General features: G+C 50.9%; 2 protein-coding genes across 5 annotated transcripts in view; one reads left to right on the top strand and one right to left on the bottom strand.

The window, feature by feature from the left end:
* EDRF1 (erythroid differentiation regulatory factor 1) overlaps nt 1-2,567 on the top strand; it is a 41,066-nt gene extending 38,499 nt beyond the window's left edge. The window contains exon 25 of one of the 2 annotated variants that reach the window (XM_060033860.1): nt 458-2,567. In XM_060033860.1, the coding sequence (XP_059889843.1) occupies nt 458-626 (169 nt within the window). In that variant the 3' untranslated portion in view covers nt 627-2,567. Of the gene's footprint in view, nt 1-454 lie in introns of both variants that reach the window. The other variant, XM_060033858.1, reaches the window with a different exon arrangement.
* A 10,625-nt stretch (nt 2,568-13,192) lies between these two features.
* UROS (uroporphyrinogen III synthase) overlaps nt 13,193-25,445 on the bottom strand; it is a 34,418-nt gene continuing 22,165 nt past the window's right edge. Inside the window, exons 7-11 of one of the 3 annotated variants that reach the window (XR_009522383.1) lie at nt 21,210-21,290; nt 20,304-20,389; nt 19,278-19,376; nt 15,521-15,661; nt 13,686-13,819 (exon numbers count right to left, since the gene is read on the bottom strand). Coding sequence is in view for 2 of the 3 variants with exons in the window: in XM_060033857.1 (XP_059889840.1) it covers nt 13,685-13,819; nt 19,278-19,376; nt 20,304-20,389; nt 21,210-21,290 (401 nt within the window). In the remaining variant the exon portion in view is untranslated. Of the gene's footprint in view, nt 13,820-15,520; nt 15,662-19,277; nt 19,377-20,303; nt 20,390-21,209; nt 21,291-25,445 lie in introns of all 3 variants that reach the window. The other 2 variants (XM_060033857.1, XM_060033856.1) reach the window with 2 other exon arrangements.

Raw genomic sequence — 25,445 nt, 5'->3', positions numbered from 1 at the left:
CAGTCCCACAGTCGCTCTAGGTGTGTGCCCAGAAGCTGTACCGCGTGGCTTCTCGCCCTGGCCTGGCCCCACTGTGTTTTCTTCACAGCACGTGTCATCTCACAGTCTGTTCTCTTCACCGTCTCGACATGTCTTCCCCCAGCTCTTCCCTCAGTAGAATGTGGATTCCATGAAGGCAGGGGCTCTGGGTCTGTTTTGTTCATGACCACGAGTAGTTCCTGGTACATAGTAGGTAGTCGAATATTTATAAAAAGAATAATCATTGGCTTTAATTGATGTTTGAAATAAATGTTTAAAAACAGGCCCATAAGCAGTCAATGGAGTCGGCATTAGTAGAACACCTGCTTCCACCTGAAAAGTGATGACAGGGCTGCCCGTGTTCAGTTTTTGGATTTCTTTTACAGCTGTTGGTGGGCATCACTCTTTGCTTCATCTCCCTCTCTTTTTAACCCAGTAGTAACCTTGAAGAAGATGTAGTCCTCAAAACCAACAAGCAGATTTACTCCCAGCTTCTAAGAGCTACTGCGAACAAAGACGCATCTCTCCTGGAAAGAATTGACGTTCTCGTCCATTTGCTGGACCAGCTGGCTCGTGGCAGCGGCGGAGACGGTGGTGCTCTTCAGTGACTCCCGCCTGGGGCTGCATCCGCAGAGATGCTGTCAGTGCCTTCTGCACTCGGGGGCTATGTGTCCATTTGGTGCTTCGTTTCATTAAACATGAGGGAAATATCCACTTAAAACAGGCACGGCATGGAACGAGTTCTCATTTCCCGTGGCAAACAGTCATGGTTGAGTTCTTTGGCTTCCTCGTTGGAGGTGCCAACATCAGAATCAGACCTAGAGCTCCCACCTTCGTTTCTCTGAGAAGCATGTGGTACCTCAGTATTAATAGACTTGCTGTGAGGCAGTTAACACTTTTAAATATTTTTGAAGTATGTTAAGCTACATGGGTTTAAGAGAGAATTATCTTGGATAAATGTTACTTTGGTCAAGGGAACTATTATCCAAATGATTTTAGTGGTTCAGGTCAGTTAAAGAAACTTCCTGTACATCCACAGTGTTCCCTTCTCAATTGCACAGAAAAAGCCTGCCCTTTTTAAGCTTCAGTACAGGATTTTTCGAAGACTAGCCATTGCACAGTTCTCTCTTCAGTGCATGTTCTGAACGGATCTGCTTTTCTCTGACTTTGTATGACAGTTGATCAAGAATTGGTACTCTCCCCCCCTTTTTTTTCATTTTAAACTTGAAACTGTGAATAAGGTAAGAAAACTATTTTGAATAAATAAATTATTTATTTAAAATGTCTTTGTAGTTTTCCATTTCACATTCTTCACATTGAGTTTTGATGTGAACTGGTTTAATTAATAAATTTTACAAAGTGAAGATTAAAACATCATTAAAAATAAAATTCTGCCATCCACTAAATTCTCACTAGAATATTATACTTACTACTTGCTGCTATATGGCTCTTGTCCAGTTGCTTAAAACATACTCTCTTTTTCCAGTGCCTACAGCATGCAAGGCTGTCTGTACTTGTCACAGTTAATTGATCTCAGTTTCAAAAGATACCGTAACCTACAGATCCAGCATCCTCTGTCCTGTTGGGTTGATGGTTTGGATTTACGTGCATGATGCCTCTGTGGACAAGAGCTTGCCCCGCCACCAAGTCCACTGGCCTGGCCTGAGTGTGGGAAGACATGCTGCTGCCGACCCGCCTCGGTGCTACGTGCAGATGATTTTCACTGTGCAGCCCCCCTCCACTCACTAGCCACACCCTTCTGAAGAAATATGAACTAGACTAGAAAACTGTCTGGAATAAACTTGTTTTAAGCTGAATTTTTACAGACTCCTTTTTCGTACACTGAGATTTTCAGATGTTTACACTGGTGAGTTGGCAGCTCTCATAGCCCGGCAGAATTACCACTTGCCATTTGTCCACTTCCTTGTAATTATGCAGTTTGCATTGTCCTCGGGACAGATCTGCATCAGCTAATCACTGAAGCATTGAAAGTTTTGCCTAAATTGTAAAGCAGTTGTACAAAATCAACGATGTCTCATATCAGGACAGCTGTCATTCTGTTTCCCCTTGTGGCAAGCGCACACACAGAATAAAACTCTTGTTAGTTAAACCCGGACATGTCCATTGATTATATCTAATTTGGGGGTTAATGAATTCCAAGGGATATTCTACTTAGGCAGAAAGAAGCTGGAGTTCACGGTATTAGAGTCGCTCATCTTACCTCTCTCCTTAGCAAACAGCGTTTCAGTCAAGAGGAAGATGTGCTTTTAAGCAAGAAGATATCAATTCCAGCTCTCTTCATTTGTCAGAGCAATAACATGCAAGTTCCTACAGGGGAAGAAAAGATCCTTTTAAAATGTTTTTGTCATTTGCTGATTTTAATTTAAATTAAAGCTTTTTAAAGTGCCTGTGTTTTAGCTGCGTCTTCAGAAGTATGGGGTATTTGTGGCCTGATCGTTGAGAGTTCTTTTTCAGTTTAACTTCAGTGCCCACGTTTTGTCCTTATTACATTAATTTTGGGGGGGTTTGTTTATGTTAAGAACAGGTAATGGTGGCCATGTTATGTATTATGTAAAGTTAAAGGAGCATGATGGCTAAGATAACTGATACAGGAAAAATAAAGTTATCCAATTAGCTTCAAGAGTCTTATTTTGGTAGTCTAACCCTCGGAACATAAATAAGCTGCCATATAAAGTGTTTCCTGCCTTGAAGAGGGAGGAGCACATTATAGGAATTACAGAGAGCTGGAAAGCTGTTCTGTTCAGGGCCATTTGGGATGCAGGTGTGTATATTCAAACAGAAGAGCACCTCGTGAAAGGAGAGAGTGCAAGGGCACTAGGCTGGGATGAGGCGAAGCAGGGTCAGGAGCGACTGGCGGTCGACCTTTGGCCAGAGACACAACTGGGGAACTTCAGTTTCTTTATCTAGAAACGTGCACAGCAGTATCTGTCCTGCCACTGACAAGAGTTGTGAAGAGCAAGAGAGAAATACACATGAAAACCTTTTGTACACTGTCAAGTATTAGAAAAAGATAAATTGTTAGGACAGGGATTTTGGAGTGTAGTTAATACAAATTCTGTGCTCTTTTCCACTGAATCCCTGAGTTTTCAGTGCAGTAAAATCATTTCCACGCCCTTGGGGTTCAGGGGGTGAGTGGCCTCTCCCGTGATTGGACCCATGGCTATGGCTGCCTTCCTGTCTCTCGGTGAAATTGGGGCCGAGGTGGGTGGAGGGACAGACGGTGGGTGTTGGGAAACGCGGCTACAGAGCCCTAGACAGAGTGGAAGGCAGACAGGTATTCCTCAGGATGCTTTTTCTAACCTTTCCTAAAATTTTTGTAAAATTATTTGTTGAGAAATTTGATTTTCCAATCAAGTAATTTAAAAGCTCAAGTAATGCTTTTCCCATTGGGTTTTAAGTTAAGGAGGCATATTTGCTCCAGTTACTAAAAGTCTGGTTTGTTTTCTTTGTAAAAGAAATCGGACTTTTTCTCTTAGAAATCCTCTGGCTCTCCATTTGCCTATTTTTCTCATCACGAGTTCAGGATGCAGGAATCAACGTCACAGACGTCAAGCCACTGCTCTGAGCTAAACTGCTTGGGAAATAAGCCACTTGAAGGCAGCCAGGAATCTGTTGTTTGTCCCTGCTATTGACAACTTTCCAGCACGTGCTGCCTTTGCAGAAGGCGAGCGGTGAGTGCAGGAGTAGTCAGCTGAGTCTACATTGACAGAATGGCTTTGTGGCTCTATTTCCGGAAAAAACCTTAATCATCTTCATCGGATAAGGGTCAAGGACTTGATTTCTATTCACATCGATGCAAACACTTGCAAAGCAAAGTTAAGACTGGCTTTTCTGGAAGTCATTGATTTTTAGGTTCATTTATAGCAACGAGGTAAGCAAATCTGTGGCTTTGCACCAAATATTTTGGGCTTGAAGTTCCTAATAATTTTCTGTATGATGGGATGATCTGCCATGGCCGTATATATAGGTCTGCAGTAATTGAAAACAGCTTTTAACTAAGAACTTGGTCATCTGACAAATTTCAGTCAAGGATGACAAGCAATACCAGGCTGGAAAGCCTTCTATTACGAGGGACCCTTTGAAGAAGTAAATGAACTGCTTTCTTCGGTCATAAAAGGCATCGTCCAGGGACTTGGGATGCCAGGAAATCCTTCTGAAATCAATCTGGGGCAGCTTCTTCCCTGTTCATCTTCTGTCTGGGCCTGGTCCTTGTCACTGTCATATCTCTGGTATTGATTTTCTGAGAGCCAAACAAGTTTTAATGTGTTCTATTACCATTAAGTCACAGGAAACGAGAGAGACAGCTTTCAGTGTGGGCCCCAGCCATCCGTGCTGTTCTCTGATTCCAGGAGAAAGCAGGACTTGCAGCATCCATCCGAGTGGCCTCTGCTCAAAGCAACGACTCCCCAGGCCTTGAATCACCTCTAGATTTAACCCCAGGAGTCGATTTCTCTTTCACATCTTCGCTGCAGCTCCCAGCCCACTGGTGCTCATCAAAAGCAAAAGCAAAACAACAAAAACCATGCAGTCTTCTTCACATCAGCATCTTATTTTCCTTCTCCTTCCTTTATAGTCTCAAGATTTTCCGTTTACATGTTAGGGGCCCGTGGATTGTCCCAGATCATTTTCCTATCCTAATTACTATATCCTCTCTGTTTAAAGAAAAACATCATGATGCTTATTATTGGATTCTTCTTTATTCCAGAGCTTTAGAATCATCTAGTTCCACCACCAGCCCCGTTTTTGCAAATGAGGAAACTGGAATAGAGTTGAAGCAATTCACCCCGATTCAGACAGCCTAGGTTGAAGCAGGGATACAGCCCGGGACTCCCAAATTTTACCCAGGTGACTTTACCCACTGTCCTATGAATATTTTGTAATTTTGCTTCGTTTCATTTTAAGATCCAAATGCTAATTTCATGCTCTGAAACAGCGTAGGATTATTTTAAGCGGTGCTTATTTGTTCCTTGCCCTGAATATCTGGTATATTGTCAGTGTGCAATAGAATAGATCCACTGAGTTAGACACTTCTGAGGTCACAACGCACAAGGCATCACAAGCAGTTACATTCCTTAGCAACCAAATATTCAATATATTTGAAAGGTCTACCACTGAGAAGAGTGTGACATGCCTGGCTAAAGGTATGATTCACTCCAACTGGAATGATTTTTGAATCTAGAGTATTCACAGCAAGTTAAATTTAAGATGTTTTTTAAAGCTCCAAGAATGAAATACAGCTGTAATTATAGAAACCCCCATGATGACCTAATTCTGTAATTGAGATTCTTTGAATGTTCCCAATATAAATTCTGGACTTCTTAAGGCACAGAAAGATGTGCTTACAACTCCGAAAGATCCGAACCATCAAAGTCCGCTCTGAGGCCATTTCTTTACGTCACTGAACTAATTCCTCCTCTGTGTGATGTGAAGGAAAAGGACAACCGGATTCATGCGCAGGTCTCTTATGGCAACAGTTGTGTGCAAAGTTCTTTCAGCTTGGCTCCGGAGCAATTTAAAGAAATGTGGTTCTACTACTAGGATTCAGGCCGAGGGAGGGCCCACGACTTATTTCTGGGTGGCCAGAGGAAGGAAAAGCAGCAACCACAAAACTGTGTGTGTGATTAGACTGTGTGCATCTGGTCTGCACAGGTGGCCAGCCTCCGCCCCCGGGCACGGAGGCCGGGGAAGGCCCCCGGCCGCCTTCTCTGTGTCACCGCAGGCCCCACCTCAGCTTCTGTCTCCCGGCCAAACACTGCCCCTTCCTGCTCAGAAACTGCCACTGATCCTGGTCAGTGAAGTCCCCCCGACCCTGGTGTTCCATGCACCCAGGCTGGCGGGTCTCTCCAGCCCGGCCTCAGCCGGGGTGAGGGCCCTGCCGCCCCTCCCAAGGCGCAGCTGTCTCGCAGCCGCACCTCATTCCCGCTCAGCTCTGAGGCCCTCCTTCTGCTTCCTGAGTCTGTACCCTGGCCTCACCTCCCAAGACAGACTGAAGAAAAAGAAAAGCATCTGACCTACCATTATTGTGCCTGAAAACTTAGCAATAACCCTTTAATCTTATCACATTTACCCAGGCAGCATTCACACTTTCAGCTATGTTCTCGTTCTTTATTAAATTTGAAATTAGCTTTTGATCAGAAGCTAAAAACTTTCTGTAAAACAAAAACTAAGAAGATGAAGGGCAGAATAAAATTACGTAAGGTGTCGCGCCGGCATCTTGTACTTCCCATGTGACTCTGATATGCGACATTTACACAGAGCCAGAGAGAGACCCACGCCTGTGCCCGTGAGGTCCACTTTGCTCCCCTCCTGCCCCTGGGCTTCCGTAAGGAGCCCTCGTGTAGCTAAATGAACCCCCTCGTCTAGTGGAACTGGCTTGGCAGGCTCTCCATACCTTGTGATCGGAGAAACGTGACCAGAACCAAACTCTAGCTTCTTCTCACCGCATGGTACGTTATCGATGTCAGTATACAGTTCTCAACTATACTGTCAGTTGTATGCTCTCTGTATAACATAGATAACCATATATAGAACTCTGACATAGATGTCAATTGTATGTTTTGTATATATAGTCATTTATAAAACTATGTATATAGTTATAGGGACTTCCCTGGTGGTCCAGTGGTTAAGACTCTGTGCTTCCAGTGCAGGGAGCATGGGTTCAATCCCTGGTCAGGGAACTAAGATCCCGCATGCCATGTGGCACAGCCAAAACAAACAAACAAACAAAAAAACCAAACAAAAATTATGTATCAATATATAGTTATATATATCAACTATATGTCAGCTATATTTATCAATTTACTTAATCAGATCAATATATGTCAGTGAACACAGATCTGAGTTGTGATAAGTGGCTACATAGTGTCCACCATGTGGCCATAACTCTTGGGTCTAAGGACACTGACTCCCCACCACGTGGCAGGGTTTTTCTTCCATCTTTTTATCAAAATCTCAAACTATGTTTTGATTAGAAGACAAACCCTAAATATTTTCTCTGAGGGAAACCAGAACCTGCAAAGCTGCAAGACTTAGAACAAAATGATGCACAAATTTCATCCGGACATTCTGCACTTCCTGGAAGGCGGAAATCAACCTAAATGCAGGACAGAACTGAGAAGTCTGTGATTGGGAGCTGGTGTTCTGAAGGCTGATGTCACACAGCCTGCGTCCCAACGGGTCTCAAAGCCCCAGAACCTGCCTGTCCCTCCCTTGAGCTCTGGCGGAAGACGGCACATCTGGAAGTCAGGTCTCCCTCTAGATGACAATGAGATCCTTCTTAGGATCATAGGAGCAGGGGATTTATTACTGAAGGGTCTTGTTCCCTACAATTCATTTTATTTTAAATTTATTTTTATTTGGTTTCATGCAGCTCAGGACGCCTGGACTCAGGGAGGTGTGGCTTACCATTCGAATCGTTGGCTTTTCTCAGGGAGTTACCTCTCTCCTCTCCAGTGATTACCGAGCCTTTGAAGGGACTGGCTTCTCAAGGTTCATGGTGTTTGATTAACCAAATTGCTTATTCCAGGTAAACTGGATTTTGAGGAAATCAGTTGGATTTCAGAAGAAAAATAGCTGAGGAAGGCGTGTGACCGTACGATAAAGAGAGAATAAGGGAGAGGGGCTCCTGGCGAAGGTGGCTCCTGGTCTGTCTCTGCAGGACACTCTCCACCTCGGAGCCGGGGGAAGGGTTTGGCGGGGAACTTCTAGAATTTCCTTAAATACTAAGATGGCATGACCTACTTGTCATTGGGAGAACTGACAATTTTTCCCCTAAAACACGTATCATTTACAAAGTGGGTTTGCACATTCTCAGCATTGCACACACAACATTTTTGGAAAAAAAGACATTCCCTTAGTTATTCCCACAGGAGATTTTTAAGCCTGACTCTGAAAGTGAACATATCTCAGGAGGCCCAGGGTCTGGGAGCGAAGCCACTCGCTCAAATGTAGGTCTGTCTGATTTGCAACTGCGCGTTACTGCCTGTGAGAGGGGGAGAAAGAGTCCTCCCACCATGTGTCCTTCTGACTTCCTTCTCTCTAGACTTCGCATTTCAGTCCCTTTTCATCCACAAATAAACCCTTTACCCACCCTGGAGCAGCTTAGGAAGATTTATCCACGTTTTACACGCAGAAGGCTCTGGCTTGGGCTCACGCTCCCTCCACTGAAGGAGGCAGGTTGAGGTTGCTAAGTGGCTGGGGCACGGTGAGGGCACATTCACTGCCCCAGCGCTTCTCTGCCCGGGTGTGTGCTTGACGTCAGGATGATAACTGAGAGGCTTGACTTCAAGATTATGGTCACCACGGCCGGAGGCTTACTGGTCGTTGCAAGCCTGCTGATGTGCTGTGTCATCTGTCTTAGCTGCAGAGTGACTAGGGCACTGAAGTGAGCAACGAGGGTAAGAGTGGCTAACAGCCCCCCCAAAGGGGATCCTGGGGCTCTGTGCCGAGCGGGGTCATCCCTTGCCCCGTGGCCGCACCCCGGGTGAGGTCAGGAACAGCGGGAGGGTTTGAGACGACAGAGGCAGTGCGTGTAGAATCCTAGTTTCTTCCCCTTCTGGGGCTGTGAGCTCATAAGTAGAATGTTCTCAGCCGGGTGGCTCTGTCCTGCTTTGCTGTCACTTGGTCTCATTGAGTTTACCCTCAGCTGGCTAATTCCACACACTGCAGACTGAAGACTGTGTGGATGAGTCTCTGCCTCTATTCACTCAGAGGACGGGCCGAGCTGACCTCCTCTTGCCTGAGTTGGGGAGCTCTCGGGGTGTCCTTGGGGACGGGGAGGGGGGCCTACAGGACTGGGGAAGCTGAGCTGTGTGGAGTTCCTGGCTGACCTGGCCGTGGGGTGCAGGTCAACATCGTTAACTTGCAGCTCTTTCCAAAATGTTTTTCACTTTATCTGGCGCCGAGGAGCAATTTTCCAGGAGGTAAAGTGAACGTTTCCAGTTTGGGGAAGTTAAACCTGTGAGGGAGGTGGGACCCCAGGAGCCCAGTCTGGCGGCCTGCCCTTCTCGCCTGCACCTCCTGCCTGGAGCTGGCGCACACCAGGCCCTGATGGTCAGACCGGTCAGCCCTGGTGCCACGTCCCTTCTCATTTATAAAATGTTTGGGGAGGAAAGGATTGGGTCAGGATTCGGGAGAGGGGCAGAGAGGTATGATCGAGGGCTGAAGTCACATGACACCACATTGCCCAGCCAAGAACCTCTGACAATTGTAAGAAATGGATTTAAGGAAAAAAAAAAGAAATCTAGTTTTTTAAATAAAATCTCTGAAGGAAAATATGACAATGACACTGACACAAAAGGCAGGCGACTCGGTTTCGAAGACGGCCATCCTGGGACTCCACTGTCAGGCTCCTGGCGACAGAGCCTCGGAGAGTGAAGCTGTGGACCGCCCCCCTCTCCCGGCCGCAGTCCTGCCGAGTGAAGTACAGACCAGCTCTGCTGAGCTCAGCTGCCTCCCGACTTTGTCCCTTCACAGTGTTTGCAGCCCGTTGAGGGCAGGAGCCGTGCTGTCTCTGACCCCCAGGTTCCCAGCACGTGGCCCAGACTCATTAGGTGTCAGAGGTCGTGACCCGACGTCACCTTTGCACCGGATAAACCTCTCAGACACAGCAGTAAATCCTGAATGGCATTATTTGGCTTATTGTTAAGAATATGTTACACATTAGAATTTTTAGTAAAATGATTTCCTGCTAGTTTATTTTCTAAAAAAACCATATACATCGCAATGTTTTTATTTTACCTTCCATTCACAATTAACATAATTGCATCAACATTTAACCCAATAGTTGGCACGGAGCCATTATTTTAACTCGTTAGGTGAGTTATTACATGTAACTAATGAGTTAAAGCATCTAAAACTTGGAACAGCGCCCGAGAACGCATCCCATAATTATGAGCTCAGCTCTAAGGTCCAAAGGGAACACCTTCAACTCACTGCTGACCACCCCAGGCCCGAGGCCCAGCACTGGTTCGGCGCGCAGATTCCCGCACGATGCTTTACTCTCTTCCCAAAGGTCTTCCTGCACCAACACTCCGCGGCACCGGCTGGGGTGGGCGCACAAGAGCCCAGGTAAAGAGCGAACGCAGAATACGGCGAACCCTCTACAGCACCTCTGTTCAGTGTCTGCTCCCTGATCTGTCCTCTCCCACCTCATGTTCTGTCCCTTCTGATCTTCAGGAAGGACACAGGAAACTTGGGGCTGGGGGCTCTATCAGGGTCGTGTGGGACTCGTGCCTCATGCCGGCTCCACAACCTCAAAGCTAACCCTTCCCAGGCTGGACCTGTGCCTGTCGAGCTCCTGTCCTGAGGTTGCCATTCACTCTCTCCTACCAGCCCACAGACAACGAACCAGCAGAACTCTGGGCCTTAGGAGGAACTGTCAGCCTCTGGGAAGGGGTGAGCAGAACCACGTGTGGCCTCTCTGGGCTTAACTTTCCGGAGCTGAACGTTACTGAGACGCTGCCTTCTGCCGTCCCCAGTATCTGCAGAACCAGGGGTCCTTCCCCAGTCACTTTAAAACTCACGTTTGCCTACCAGCCCTCACGTTCTAAACTGCTAACAGGAGCCCCCCAGCCCAGCTGCCAAAGCCCAGGTCCCCCACTCACAGCGACGGCCAGGAAACCTGCACCCTCGATGCCTGGCTCACCTCCCTCTGATGGACTGAGTCGGCAGCAACCCTTCCAAATCCCAAACTGACCTCCATCTTTCCAAATCTGCCCCGCCTCTCCTTAAACCCTGGTCACCTCCTCTCCAAAAGGTCACTTCAGGCTGCCATGCGGATGAAAGACATTTAGCAAATCCTTGTCGCCTGTGCCCAGCCCCGCTCTCACCCTCCCTGGGCCGCCTCCCGCCCCTGCCCCCGTGGGGTGATGCGGCCCCTCTTCTGCAGCCCACGCACCCCTTCTCACCTTTGTCTCCCCGCCCGCCTCCAGCCATGTTTCTCGTCTCCTTCTCCGCTGCCCGGCGCCTCTTTCGTACTTCTCCAGCTTCTAGACTCGACCGGGGACTGCCCCCTGGCCAGGTGCGATGGTTTTCAAACGTGGCTGCAGATGGGAACCACCTGGAGGGCTTCTAAAACGCCTGCTGCTTGGGCTTTGCCCTAGGAAACAATTAAGTAGAATGGGGGTGGGCGAAGCAACTCCCTTTGCAGAAGCACGTCACGTGGTTCTCATGTGCAGCCAGAGTTCCTGATTCGTGGTCTAACCTATTTCACTTCGATAATACAGAGAAAAACGTGTGTATAACGCAGCGCTCTCCAAATTATTTTACGCAATCCTCCGGGACAAATGGCCTCCCTGTGCGACCAACGCCACGATCGGTTATAGGACACACCCGTGGCCCCACAAGTTCCCTCTGGCCCGCACCCTGCATCCCCCTGGTCTGTGTCGGGCCGGCACTGCACTGCACACAAGTACTCCTCCCAGTCGGCTAACCCAGTCAGTCCTTCTGTGGAGCTCTCATCCCCACGAGGTCCCCGTTCCATTTCTGATTGGTCTGTGGCTCATCCCAACTGGGACCACAAGCTCAGACTAGCAACGCTGCAGGTTTTCCTATTCCCTTCCTACAGGGTTCACCACCTTGCACTGAAAAAGCCCTGGTTTTCTCCTCCTGCCCGAATCTAGGGTCCCAGCAGTGGGTGCACAGGGGTGAGGGGCATCTCTAGGCCACGAGGCCACTCCCGCTGGTCTGGCCCAAAGGGCGGGTTTTCAAGAATAAACGCTTCTCGATTTGTCATCTGACTCAGGTCAAATTCCAGAGCCCTGAAATGGTTGTTTGTAACCATTTTGTCCAATTCTACCTTTGCTTTCGCCTGGAGAGGATGAGCCTCCCCCTCCCGGCCCTTGGTCCTGCACATATTCAGTGATACGGTGAGGCACGCACGGGGCTCCGCCCCAGGTCAGAACAGATTCCCTCTGCTTCCTGCGCCAGCCACACCCCTGGTCTCAGAAGGGTTCTGAGGCCACGGCACTGGCTTCAATCCTTGAGAATAATGGAAAGAAAAGGAAACAATTACAAAGGAAAGGAAAACTATGTTCATTGCACTTAGTAAAGTAACAAAGCAGACTCCCGTGGTTCAGCATTGTTAAAAGGATTTTTATACATAGCTTTAGAATTTTCAGTTCTGCTCATAATGCTAAAGGTTTGTGCTTGCAACTCTGCCTTAGCCAAAAGTACAGAAACCACCGTTTCTATACCAACTTGACCTTGCCCTGACCCCCAAGCACGTGATCAGGGGACCGGCTCACCCAGTCTGGGCATCATCGACCCCAAAGGACAGTCTTTTATGGGACCCAGCAGGCTGGGCTCTGGGCCCTGGGACCCTTTGCTGCAGTGCTTGCACCTGGACAAACGTCTCCTTGAGCAACAAAATACAAAGAAACTATAAGGGACTAAAAATAACTGCGTGCATGTGCCGTTGGGGCAAATTCTGGGCAACGAGATACAAAAAGACCCCCAAAACCCAACTGCCACTTCTGAAGAGCCGGGAGCAAAAACAGGGTACTGGGCATGCCCCCTGCACTCAGCACCACCAAAGTGGTGGGCAGACCACCTAAGGCAGCCCTGCAGCCCGACCCCTGACACACCCCTCCCCTGCCCCCACATCAGGAACAGACGGCCGCCCCCCCCCCCCCCCCGAGCTAATGTCCATCTGATGTGAGGTGGTGTATGAACGTCACCGGTCCTGGTCTACGTGCTGAGTCCACAAACCCCTTCTAAATTCATCCTGGTTCTGTCACTCACTAGCTGTCACTTAACTTCTTGAGTCTCCTCTTCTTCACCAGAGAAATGGGAATACTAGTGACATCTACTCCCGAGGGCTGTTAACGGGAATGGACATCAGAGAGGCAAAGCCCCTGCACGGGGCTGGAGTCGCTCAATTGCAAACGCCTTCCAACGGGACCCGCCATGCGCGGGGAGCACAGGGATCTCTCCTACCACAAGCTCACGTGACTGACAGACAGACACGGGTTTCATTCAACCCAGCTCAGAAGCCAGGCCAAGCTTATAAAAATGGGAATAAAGTTCGGGGACGGATTCCCGAAACCTCCCTGCAGGCCCTGCATCTGCACGGGAGCCCCTCGAAGTACGGGAGCCCCCTCGCCAGCCTCTGGGAAGCCCGGCGGACTGATGCGGTTTTTCTGTCTCTGAAGGAAAGAAAGCCTCTCTGTATTCGAATTACAGTTGTCCACAAAGCAGGAATTTCGAGGTCCTTCTGTAAGATGAATAAAACTCCTTCACGCACAGCAAACTTTATTATTCATACCAGGTTTGTCAGTTCTCAGAACGTGGGCGCCAAACACAGCTTTGCACTGAAACCACAGACAGCAAGTAACAAGGCACAGTCAGCAGGAGTGGCCAGCGCACTTTATTTGATTTCCTTCTGCTGCCACAGAGCCGCGTGCGCCGGGCGGGGGTCCGAGCTGGACTCCACGAAGGGACGTCAGGCGCACGTGGGCCTGATGCGGCCCCGGGTCCCGGCCCAGCCTCGGTGTTGGCGGGGGCTCCCCCGGGCGCGAGGCAGAAGTGTGAGGGGGCGGTTTCCCAGGAGCCCCTGCCCGATGCCCGGCTCCACCGGGACGCAGTAGCACCTGGTCCTGGGCCCACAGGGGTAGCTCCGCCCAGGGAGGGCGCTGGGGCCTCTGACTCAGCATCCATGGGACTGGAGCGCCGTCCTGATGCCCGCAGCCAGGGCTTGCGGCGTGGGGCTCTCTGCGGTGCAGCTCACGGGCAGGCCCTGCGCGGCCAGGGCGTGGGCTGTGGTGGGCCCAATGGCCACGAACTGCAGGGAGAAGACAGAGGGGCCTCAGTGCACCCGCAGGGGGCGATGGGATCAGGGCCTGTTGCCTCCTGTCTGTTAGGACATCACTCCTCACGTGAGAGCTTATAAATGAGATGACACCTCCTGATGTGAACCCAGCTCTACCGCCTGCAAAAAGCCTCCGTCTCTTGACAGCCTCACCATCGGCCTGAGCAAGCTCTCGCTAGCCCTGCGGCCCGGGCTTGGTGGGGTGGGGGGGGGTGCGGGCAGGAGAGGCCTGGAATCAATCAGCGCCTGCCACGGCGGGGCCAGGTGGAGCACTGAACACAGTCTGAAAGGGGCTCTGCGTGCAGCATGGGGTGGTGGCTGGGCCCTAGGAAAGCAGAGCGGTCAGGACCAGGGCCCGGAGCCAGAGGGTCGGGTTCACATCGCAGCTGCACAGGACGGTGGCCTCAGCAAGTGACCTGCCCTCTCTGGGCCTCCGTCCCCTCCTCCGTGAAGCAGAAAGGTTAAGAGATTTCCTCCTCAGGCTGCTCTGAGGATTAGCTGAGCAATGCGTGTAACCACCCGCATGGCCCCATGCCTGGCACAGACAAACGCCCAGTGACCGTCAGCGGCTGCTACCTGTAGGACCATCGTTATCCCAGATTAGAAGCTCCAACGGCCTGGGCCTCGTCAGCAGGATGCCCCTCTCCAGACAAGCTCGTGTCTGAAGGTCCCGTCCAGAGCCTCACTTTGTGCTGAACAGGATTTTTCGCTGTGACTCTGGCCCTCGCTAGCTGTCATTACAAATCATTTAGCCTTTTTGATCCTTGGTTTCCTCATCTGTGAAAGGGGCACAATTACCCTGCCTCTCAGTTGCCAGCGCAGGGGTGAACTGAGAAGATCGACAGCTTCTGGCAGAGAACGTGCTCATCCCCACGCCCCTCTGGACTAACACCGTGGACATGGACCCGTCTGGGAGTGGTCTGTGAAGGTGAGCCCCCCGACAATGGCAGCCCCTGCCCAGCACCCCCCTCCCCACCCCCCCAGGCAGGCTGGCGGTAGTGTGAACAAGATACCGCCCTTGCACAACCTCAGGACGCTGTGGCCTGACACTCCTCCCCAGCGCGTGTGGGAATGAGGGGAAGGAGGCTGCTGTCTCACAGAAGCTCGGGCTCCTGTAGCTCCCACGCTCCCCCCGATGAAGCAGCTACCCCTCAAGAAACTCCCTGAGGAAAAAAAATGAAGCTGGACCCCTACCTCACATCATAGACAAAAACTAACTCCAAATGGATCAAAGACCTAAATGTGAGAGCTAAAACCATAAAACCAGAAGAACACATAGGAGTGAATCTTCAATGACCTTGCATTAGGCAATGTTTTCTTAGATACATGGTGAAAAGCACAAATAATAAAATAAAAACTAGATAAAGAAAACTTTTGTGCTTCAAAGAACACCGTTAAAAAAGTGAAAAGACAACTCACAGAATGGGAGAACGTTTCTGCAAATCACATACCTGATAAGGGACTTGTATCCAGAAAACAAGAACTCTTACAACTGAACAAAAAGGCAACCTAGTTAAAAAGTGGCAAGGATGTGAGTAGACATTTCTCTAAAGAAGATATAAAAATGGCCAACAGCACATGAAAAGATGCTCAACATCACTAGCCATTAGGGGAATCCAAACCAAAACCACAACAAGAAACTCCTTCTGGTATATTCATAGAAGGGACTGTTACCTGGCAATACAGAGGAAGGAAGTACTGACACATGACGGTATGGGTAAATCTTGAAACCATTATGCCAACTGAAAAAAGCCAGTCTCAAAAGGCTACGTATGGTGTGATTCCGTTTATATGAAAAGTCCAGAATAGGTAGATCTGCAGAGACAGAGATTGGATTAGTGGTTGCTAGGGGGTTGGGGAGTGACTCTAATGGACATGCGGTTTCTTTCGTGGCTCTGAAATGTTCGGCACCGAGAGGGTGATGGTGGCGCGCCTCTGTGAATTTACTAAAAACCACTGAATTGTACACTTTAAAAGGGTACATATGTAATTCATAGAAAGTGAGTTTTATCGTATGTGAATTATATCTCAATAAAGCTATTTTTTAGGGAATTCCCTGGTGGTCCAGTGGTTAGGACTCTGCGCTCCCACTGCTGAGGGCCCAGGTTCGCCCCCTGGTTGGGGAACTAAAATCCCACAAAGCCCTGCAGCACGGCCAAAAAAAAAAAGGCTGTGTTTTTAAAAAAGAAACATTAAAAAAGAAAGAAAGGTGGTCTTCTCTCCATTGTATATTCTTGCCTCCTTTATCAAAGATAAGGTGACCATATGTGCGTGGGTTTATCTCTGGGCTTTCTATCCTGTTCCGTTGATCGATAGTTCTGTTTTTGTGCCAGTGCCATACTGTCTTGATTAGCTTGGGGGAAAACTGGACAGCTGCATGTAGAAGAATGGAATTAGCACACTCCCTAGCACCACACACAAAAATAAACTCAAAATGGATTAGAGACCTAAATGTAAGACCGGACACTATAAAACTCTTAGAGGAAAACATAGGCAGAACACTGTTATCACATAAATCACAGCAAGATCCTTTTTGACCCACCTCCTAGAGAAATGGAAATAAAAACAAAAATAAACAAATGGGACCTAATAAAACTTAAAAGCTTTTGCACAGCAAAGGAAACCATAAACAAGGCGAAGAGACAACCCTCAGAATGGGAGAAAATATTTGCAAATGAAGCAACTGACAAAGGATTAATCTCCAAAATTTATAAGCAGCTCATGAAGCTCAATATCAAAAAAACAAACCACACAATCCAAAAACGGGCAGAAGACCTAAATAGACATTTCTCCAGAGAAGACATACAGATTGCCAACAAACACAAGAAAGGATGCTCAACGTCACTAATCATTAGAGAAATGCAAATCAAACTACAATGAGGTATCACCTCACACCAGTCAGAATGGCCATCATCAAAAAATCTACAAACAATAAATCCTGGAGAGGGTGTGGATAAAAGGGAACCCTCTTGCACTGTTGGTGGGAATGTAAACTGATACAGCCACTATGGAGAACAGTATGGAGGTTCCTTAAAAAACTAAAAATAGAATTACCATATGACCCAGCAATCCCACTACTGGGCATATACCCTGAAAAAACCATAATTCAAAAAGAGTCATGTACCACAGTGTTCACTGCAGCTCTAATTACAATAACCAGGACATGGAAGCAACCTAAGTGTCCATCAACAGATGAATGGATAAAGAAGATGTGGCACATATATACAATGGAATATTACTCAGCCATAGAAAGAAACGAAATTGAGTTATTTGTGGTGAGGTGGATGGACCTAGAGTCTATCATACAGAGTGAAGTCAGAAAGAGAAAAACAAATACCATATGCTACCACATATATATGGAATCTAAAAAAAAATAAAAAAAGGTTCTGAAGAACCTAGGGGCAGGACAGGAATAAAGATGCAGATGTAGAGAATGGACTTGAGGACACAGGGAGGGGGAAGGGTAAGCTGGGATAAGGTGAGAGAGTGGCATGGACATATATACACTACCAAATGTAAAACAGATAGCTAGTGGGAAGCAGCTGCATAGCACAGGGAGATCAGCTTGGTGCTCTGTGACCACCTAGAGGGGTGGGATAGGGAGGGTGGGAGGGAGATGCAAGAGGGAGAAGATATGGGGACATATGTATATATAGCTGATTCACTTTGTTATACAGCAGAAACTAACACAACAATGTAAAGAAATTATACTCCAATAAAGATGTTTAAAAAAAAAAGGAAAGAAAGAAAGGAAAGAAAGAAGGGAAGGGAAGGGAAGGAAGGGGAGGGGAGGGGAGGGGAGGGAGGGGAGGGGAGGGGAGGGAGGGGAGGGGAGGGGAGGGAGGGGAGGGGAGGGGAAGGAAGGGAAGGGAAGGGAAGGGAGGGGAGGGAGGGGAAGGGAGGGAGGGGAGGGGAGGGGAGGGAGGGGAGGGGAGGGGAAGGAAGGGAAGGGAAGGGAGGGGAGGGGAGGGAGGGGAAGGGAGGGAGGGGAGGGGAGGGGAGGGAGGGGAGGGGAGGGGAAGGAAGGGAAGGGAAGGGAAGGGAAGGGGAGGGAGGGGAAGGGAGGGAGGGGAGGGGAGGGGAGGGAGGGGAGGGGAGGGAGGGGAGGGGAGGGAAGGGAAGGGAAGGGAAGGGAAGGGAAGGGAAGGGAAGGGAAGGGAAGGGAAGGGAAGAGAAGGGAAGGGAAGGGAAGGGAAGGGAAGGGAAGGGAAGGAAGAAAGAAGGAAGGAAGGAAGGAGGAAGGAAGGAAGGAAGGAGGAAAGAAACTCCCTGAGATTGGGAACCAGCAAACAGCAGACATAATTTCAGGAGAAGCAGCTTGGTCACAAAATGACTTTTCCCCGTGAGCCTTTTATTCCCTCTGAAATCGTCTGGTCACAGGAGAGAGGGCGTCTGGAGAGCTCCGCTCTCGGACTCACCACCACGGGCCTGGCTGGGCCCATGGAGCCTGCCTGCAGGGCTGGACCCAGGCTGCAGACAGTGTCCCTGAGCAGTGCCCCCGATAGCTCAGTGCTGATGCCCGTGCTCCGTCCTTGGGCACTGACCGGAGTGAGCGTGCCAGCCAGGGTGGAGGGAGGGGCCGGCAGTGTGTATACTACTGAGACAGTCCTGACCGCCCCCCAGGGGTGCTGTGAGCTGCACCTGTCATGAAAGGTAAGGGCCTTCACTCCTGGCTGTGTGAGTGCCCACAATGCTAGCGGCCTGTCCTGGGCACTCCCAGTCATACCCACGCCCCCTCCTCAGTCCCCCTTGAGCCCTTTAAGAACATCCCCATCACAGGCACCACAGCGCTGTGACTACTTATAGACTCCTAACAAACAGTCCCTAAAGGTGCGAATGGAAATCCTTTGAATTAAAAGACGTGAAAAGGGGAATCACTTTTAGAACAATTTCAAGACGGTTAGATGGGGAAAAAGGGAAAGGATGCTAATACCTGTGCCAGGCCCTGAGCTAAGGACTTTGCCTGAATTCTTCCATCTAATCCTGAGAATAACCTATCAGGGAAGACCATACACATGTCTATAAAAGCCACAAAGGGATAATTATCCTCATGCTACAAATGAGGAGACAGGCTCAGAGAGGTTAAGCAACTAGTCCAAGAGCACCAGCCAGCAAGTGGCACTGCTGAGCTGCAAGCGGGGCCTGGGACTCCTAAAGCCTGGCCTTTTTTTATTTTTTTGGCCATTCCGTGCAGCATGTGGAACTTCCCGGACCAGGGATGGAACTCGAGCCCTCTGCAATGGAAGTGCAGAGTGTTAACCAGTGGACCACCAGGGTAGTCCAGCCCTGCCTTTTCTACAGAGCTTCCATCAGGGCGTCTGTGAGGTCAGGAGTGCTTTGACTTCACATGGAAACTCTAGGCTAGTTAGTAAAAGTTAAAAAAAAAAAAAAGAGCATCTGAAAAAGATCAAAAGCCCACTGAATACCTCACCTTAATCTGGTCAATGTTGTCACCAGATAACTCTTGAATATGCTTGAGACTGTGTGTCAGGCCAGAGGGACTGAAAAACGTGATGCTGGCGGGAATGCCCTGCAGGCAGAGAGAACAAGGTCAATCCCTTGCCTTGGGGCCGAGCTCCTCTACCCGTCACCATCAGCCCCCAGAGCCCCAGGAAGCAGCCACAGGCAGCCCAGGTACATTCACAGCAGGAGGGTCCCCACTGATGCTGGCGTTCTGGGCTCCACGGAGGCGGAGTTCAGGTCGGGAACTGTTTAGAGAGGGGTGCGATGGGAGAGGCTGGGTGCTGTTCCTTGGTCGCTCTGCAGGCCCCCAGATCAGAGGACACAGGCACCGTGGACCCAGCGCCCAGGAGAGTGGACAATGCCTCTAGCTTGTGTGGCCAAAGCACGCTGATCAAGTAAGGCAGCAGCCCCGCTCCCCATCAATGCCCCATCCCTTCCGGAAATGGAGCAGACAGCAGACAGACTGGCCCACTTGGCCTTTCTGAAAGCTTTGGTTTGTGCTAACAGGGTCTCCGAGTACCAGCCAGGCATTCAGAAGCCTGTCCTGGAGAGGAAGGGGAGGTGTCTTACTGGATACAGATGTGGAAAACCTCAATCAGCCCAAACAAGAACCGTGCACCCTTCTGACTGAAGCCTCCAAAGGTTCCCGCGGCCTCCCAAATTCAATCCAGACTCCCCCGTGGGCCCTGAAGGCCTTCCCAGTGTGGGCCCAGCCCCTCTCCAGCCTCTGCCCTGCAGCTCCACCAGTGCCCCACACCATGAAGAATGACATCAAGCCACTGTTGACCCCAGGCTGTGCAAAGGGCTTTGTGTAAATTATCTCCTTTAATCCTTGTAAAAACCTTAGAGATAGGTCTATTCCGACTTCCCAGATACAGAGATGGAGCCAAAAGATGGCCTCCTCAAAGTGGCACAGCTGGGGATGGCAGAACCAGCGTCGGGAGGCCTGCGCCCCTCTGCCCTGCCCGCCCAGCTCCCTGGAAACCCCACACACCTGCTGGGAATAGTAGCTGTTGAGGTTCCCCTGGATCCCTGGGTGTGGGATCGTCTGGTAGACGGTTAAGCTCTCCACGGGAATCCCTGGACACAATTGGGACACAAGCCAGAAGACAGACTTCACTGCCCCGGGAACACACTGCGGGGCACAGGTAGTGGAGACCGCCCGGTGCTGCAGGACCCTCCCGGAACAAGCCGCCGGGAGCTGAGAGGTGTGGGCTCAGTGCGAGCAGACTCGGCCGGCCCTCTGCACCCTGCTTAACACTGCGGAGTGGCTCACGCGGTAGAGGAGGCTGAGATGGCAGAAGAAGGATGAGGATCCCGAAAACTCGGCCTTCCTTCATACCACGGACGCCTTTTGTTCCCGTGTTTGTGTGGGTTGCCCGCGGGATTGGCCCGGGACGCTCCCCCACGGATGCTGTCCGTGTGGAATCCCACACTGAGGGCCAGGGCTGCAGGCAGAGCTTGGAGGGAGTTTTACCAGCCTGCGGGCTGAAGCCACGAGCCTACTAGGGCCTGGACACCTTGGTCCCTGGCACCTTGGGATGGAGCCCGGGGGGATGGACTTGGAGCGATCCTAGGTTGGCTGGGCTGGTGGACGCTGCTTTGAGTGTGTGATGAGATCAGCTCCACGCTTGGACTGGTTTCCACACGTGCCCGCCCCAGGGTCGCCACCAAGCCACTGCCCACCCGACCTCCCAGGGAAGGCCCCGTGCCCCTCTGCATGCTCCCAGCTGAGCTGAGCGGGTGGATGGGAGCGGATCTGAAGCAGGAGGGAGGACTGCACCCTGCACCTTCCGGCCTGGCCGGTCCATCCCAGGCCTGCTCTCCCTGTAGGTCCCCAGGGCTGACACTCCGCCACCGCGAAGGCTCTCGGTGGACCCCAGAGAGGAGGGGGAGTCACCTTTGTCCTTGAGCATTTTCGGCAGGATTTCTCTTTTGAGGGTTCCACAGGGAAACAGAAGAGGCAGTGCTGACGACTCCCCTGCGAATAAACAGGCAGACTCTGTAGATGGAGACACAGCCCCGGGCCCTGCCCTGCGTCTTTGGTTCCAGGACTGTGAGCGGGAGGAAGCTCAGGGGGGTCACGTGGGCAACAGCGCTAGACTACTAACATCCGCAAGAGCCCGGGGCTGCTGTCACCCCTGCTCCCTAAGTCCCTCCCGTCGTGGTGGCTCCGGGCAGCAGTCACCACTTAGAGTGCAGTGACCAGAGTCAGGTTAGAGGTCAGGCCTGGTGGTGGCCTTGGAGCAACCGTTTCTGCCTCTGGAGGAGCCCGGATGGGCCGGGAGGCGTTTGGAGCCTGGGCTCCCGCCACGAGGAGGCAGGAGACGGCAGCCGCTGCAGTGAAGCTGTAAGGACACTTCTTGGCCGCCAGGCCAGGAGCCCAAGGGCCGAGGGCTGGCCGCGCGGGGTCCCAGCCTCTTGTCCCTGCGCACATCTCCGCCCTGGGAGACTCAGCCGCAGGCCTCGCTCTGCAGAGCCGTGGAGACAGCGTGTGAGACACCACCTCCCAGCAAAACTGATGGGCGGTCAGATGGGAATCCTCCGCACTGTGAGAACAAAGCACTTTAGTGGAGGCGACCGCTCTCCCCTTCCGTCTGTCCATCAGATGTAAAGAGCTGGAGCGAGTGCTGGTCAGGCACAAAGACGCATTTCCTCACATCTGGAAGATCTCTCTGAACACATCCCCTTTCGGTGCCTGCAATCAGAGGGGGGAACAAGCCAAGCTCTCCCCCTCCGGCACCATCTCCACGAAGGCCCAGCTAAACAACAGGAATGACTGTAGGCGTCCTTATTTCAAGTTGTCCAATAATTACAAACCAGCGAGTGTTTTATTTAAACGGCTCTGTAAGTACAGTACCGACATAAAAGAACACAAGCAATTGGAAAACTTTTAAATATACTGTAGATAACAGATGTTCACCGCTTTCTCTTTTCCAGTGTGAGGAAATGTTTTCACGCAGTATAGATGCCATCCCTCATGACACACTTTCAAAGCCATGACCAGGTGCTATTCTGAACCAGAGCCCAGGTGTCCCTCCAGTGTGTGTGTGTCCGTGTGTGTGTTTGGTGGTGGGGTGTCCAGGAGCCTAGGGGCCAAAGCGGCTCCCACAGACCCTCCCCAGCACCTGCTGTGGGGCAGCTGTAGGACAGCAGCCAAACCAGGGGCCTACTTTTCCTGCAGCCTCAACCCCAGGGGTGTGCAAGGGGCTTCCGGAAGATTCCAGAATCGGCCCTTCACAGCCTTTCTTCTGCGGGTCCAGCAGAGCACTGAGCTGCTCATCTGTGTTCTCTGACTGCTGGTCACTACTAGGGAGATGGGGAGTTGGACGCACATCCTGGTGCAGGGCAGGCATCTTTGTCCCACTGCACCCCCAGTGCCCGGTGGAGAGGCAGGCCGAGCAGGACCAACCAGCTCAGCTGGCTTCATGGCAAAGCACCACCACAGCAGCACAAGGGAGGAAAACCTGAAAATGTCCTGGTTGAGACCTGCCGCAGGAGAGGAGAGACATCCCGTGACTGTACTTCCTGGGTGCTAACCTCCTCCAAGAAGCCAAAGCACTCCCGAATGGATTATGTCCTGAGCAAAACTCCTCATGGGACGCTTCCATGACTGAACAATGGAGCAGATTACTGGGTACATTTACGGGAAACAAACTCTGGTGGATGAGGACCTCTCTGGCCCATCTCATCACCATGTGAACTGACAGCATCTCCAAAAACGGCATAGCTCAACCACCCAACCCTTCCTCTTTGTCATAAGATCGTTTATGGAACATAAATGATTCATTATTTTAAAAAAATTTCCTTTTTGGGATGACCTCACTGCCTACTGATTTTTAACCCAAACAGGCCAAAGCTAAATAGGCCAATGTAAAAGCCGGTTGATTACACAGGGGTGAGAGGTGAGGTGTCCCCAGGACGACAGGGAGCGACAGGGGCCCGGCAGGGGTCTAACCCGACGCGGGATGGTGAACCACGGGGCTCAGACGCTCTGCTCCGCGTTCCTTTAACGGGAAGGGGGCCTGGCCCGCTGGGCTGTCGGGCTGAGGACAGCAGCTGTGTTGAAAGTCCTAAGAGGATGTTATGCAGCTGGAGCGGGAGCTCTGTACACAGTCACTGCTGGTGATTAAGAACTAGACTGAGCGCGTAAATGTCATTTCGCTGGAGGAGATGTGAGTGTCTGTAGAACTCTCACGCCCTCCAGGACTGCGATGACCTCTCAGGCCTGCTGTGAGGGAGGGTCCAGTTGTGCAGGCGGTGGGCACTTAACATAGGTAATTAGGACCACGAGACTGACTGGGCGACAGAAGGAGAGCCCAGCAAGTGGGCGAGGCTGCAGGGACGAGCCCTTGGTCAGCTCAGCGCAAGTCCAGGGGGACAGTTCAAATAACCCGCACAATCTGTCTGCCTCTGACACCCTCCCCCTCCTTCGCTCTCTCTCAAAATGTTGAAATGCTCTTCTACCTTGGACCACTTAACTTGTATTGATACTTCCTTTTCCCTTAGCGGAGATAGCCCAGGAGGGAAGAACCATCTGTCAGAACGACGAGCTTTCAGATTAAATGAGCTAATAGCTTTAGGCGCTTATAACAGTGCCTGTGACAGAATAAATAAGTGTTTAAGTAAAATAAATAAGCAATAACTATGAACTGGCCTGTTTACTCCAAGCACTGGAAGTAGATTCTTGGCTTTTAAAGATCAAGCTTCAGAGCTGACTGGGGGAGAAAATCATTAACGTCTGGGGAGAACCGGGGAGAGCGTCCTGCCAGCGTCAGACGGACTCTCATGTGGATGCTATTCCAAGTGCGAACTGAAGACTCATTAGGACCCACGGGGTGGACACTGGCTGTGCCGTGTGGAGTCTGCCCTCCCGCCTGTCCCCTCCCAGCTCTGGGACCTTGGATGGTCACTCGGTCCCCGTAGCCTGGACAACAGCACCATTGAGAAGAGCGCTGGGTGATGCTGGGTGCCCCTAGGCTGCCCCTGTGGTGCCTGAGCCGCCAGTGACAGCTGAGCTGTGGCCTGTGCCTGGTGTGACGGGGGAGCCACGTTTTTATTTCGATTAATTTAAATTGATTTATATTTAAATAGGCACATGTGGCTCCTGGCTGCCATACTGGACTGTGCAGCCTGCAGTGGACGGTAGTGAGGACCAAATGAGGCGAGGCAGGGGGCGCGTCAGGAACACGCTGACCACCCAGGAACGTCTCGTCCTCGATGTTAACACAGCGCATACAGTGACCCAGGAAAGAGGAAATAAAATAGTTCTTAAAAGAAAAGGGGAGAAAGGAGAGCCAACTGGGAACCTGGGAAGTCCCTCTGCCATCCCCTGCCTGAGCTCCAGGGGGCCTGGTCCACGGGGAAGTGGAGGATGTGCGACTTTTTCAGGTCCAGCTCCTAGGTGTCAACAGAAACACACGAGCTTGAGAACCTTCACCAACAGCACTGGCTCGTGACAGGAAGGCCTCCTCAGACTTTAGAGATCGTTACCTGGAGAAGAAATGTTCTTACACACCACGTCCAGACACAAAACCACGCACCACGGTCCCAGAAGCCGTAAAAATTCCCGGTTAAGGTGTCCTGGCTCCCTGCCCACCCTGAAACCACCACCCCAGGGGCAGAGAAGACACCCCTCTCCTGGGACCACCTCAGAGCAAAACCTCAGGCGTCAGCAGCCAACCTGGCCCTGTCTTCTAGCTCAGCAAGCTCTAGAAAGGGTCTGCAAACCGCAAACCCAGGTCAGAACCCAGCCCATGGTCTACGGCTGCTCTCGTGCTACGACGGGCAGAGGATGTGGCCGCAAAGACGGCGTATCTGGCCCTCGCAGACAGTTCCACACCCCCTGACCCCGAGGAGCGAAGCTCTGATTCCCTCTCAGTGACAGAAGGCAAGCTGGTTCTGTGTCATCTTTCACGTGGGGGTCTGATGTCACACATCTCTCAGGGAGGGATCCAAGTGACAAGGACACAAGAGCATGTGTGTGCAGTTGGATCAGACGTGTAGGGGAGAGACTGGGACACACAACTTGGAGGTGGGGCTCCCCTGCAAGTACATATCGAGCCTCTCCGTCCTCTCTCTCGGAGAGTTCTGCTCCAAAAATCTTGGCCCATGTTTCGTCAGAAGCCGAAACGTT

Source organism: Delphinus delphis, chromosome 16 (assembly GCF_949987515.2).
Source record: "Delphinus delphis chromosome 16, mDelDel1.2, whole genome shotgun sequence".
NCBI classification, from domain to species: Eukaryota; Metazoa; Chordata; class Mammalia; order Artiodactyla; family Delphinidae; genus Delphinus; species Delphinus delphis.
The sequence above is the reverse complement of the archived record's forward strand: the minus strand, read 5'-3'. Positions and strand labels throughout refer to the sequence as shown.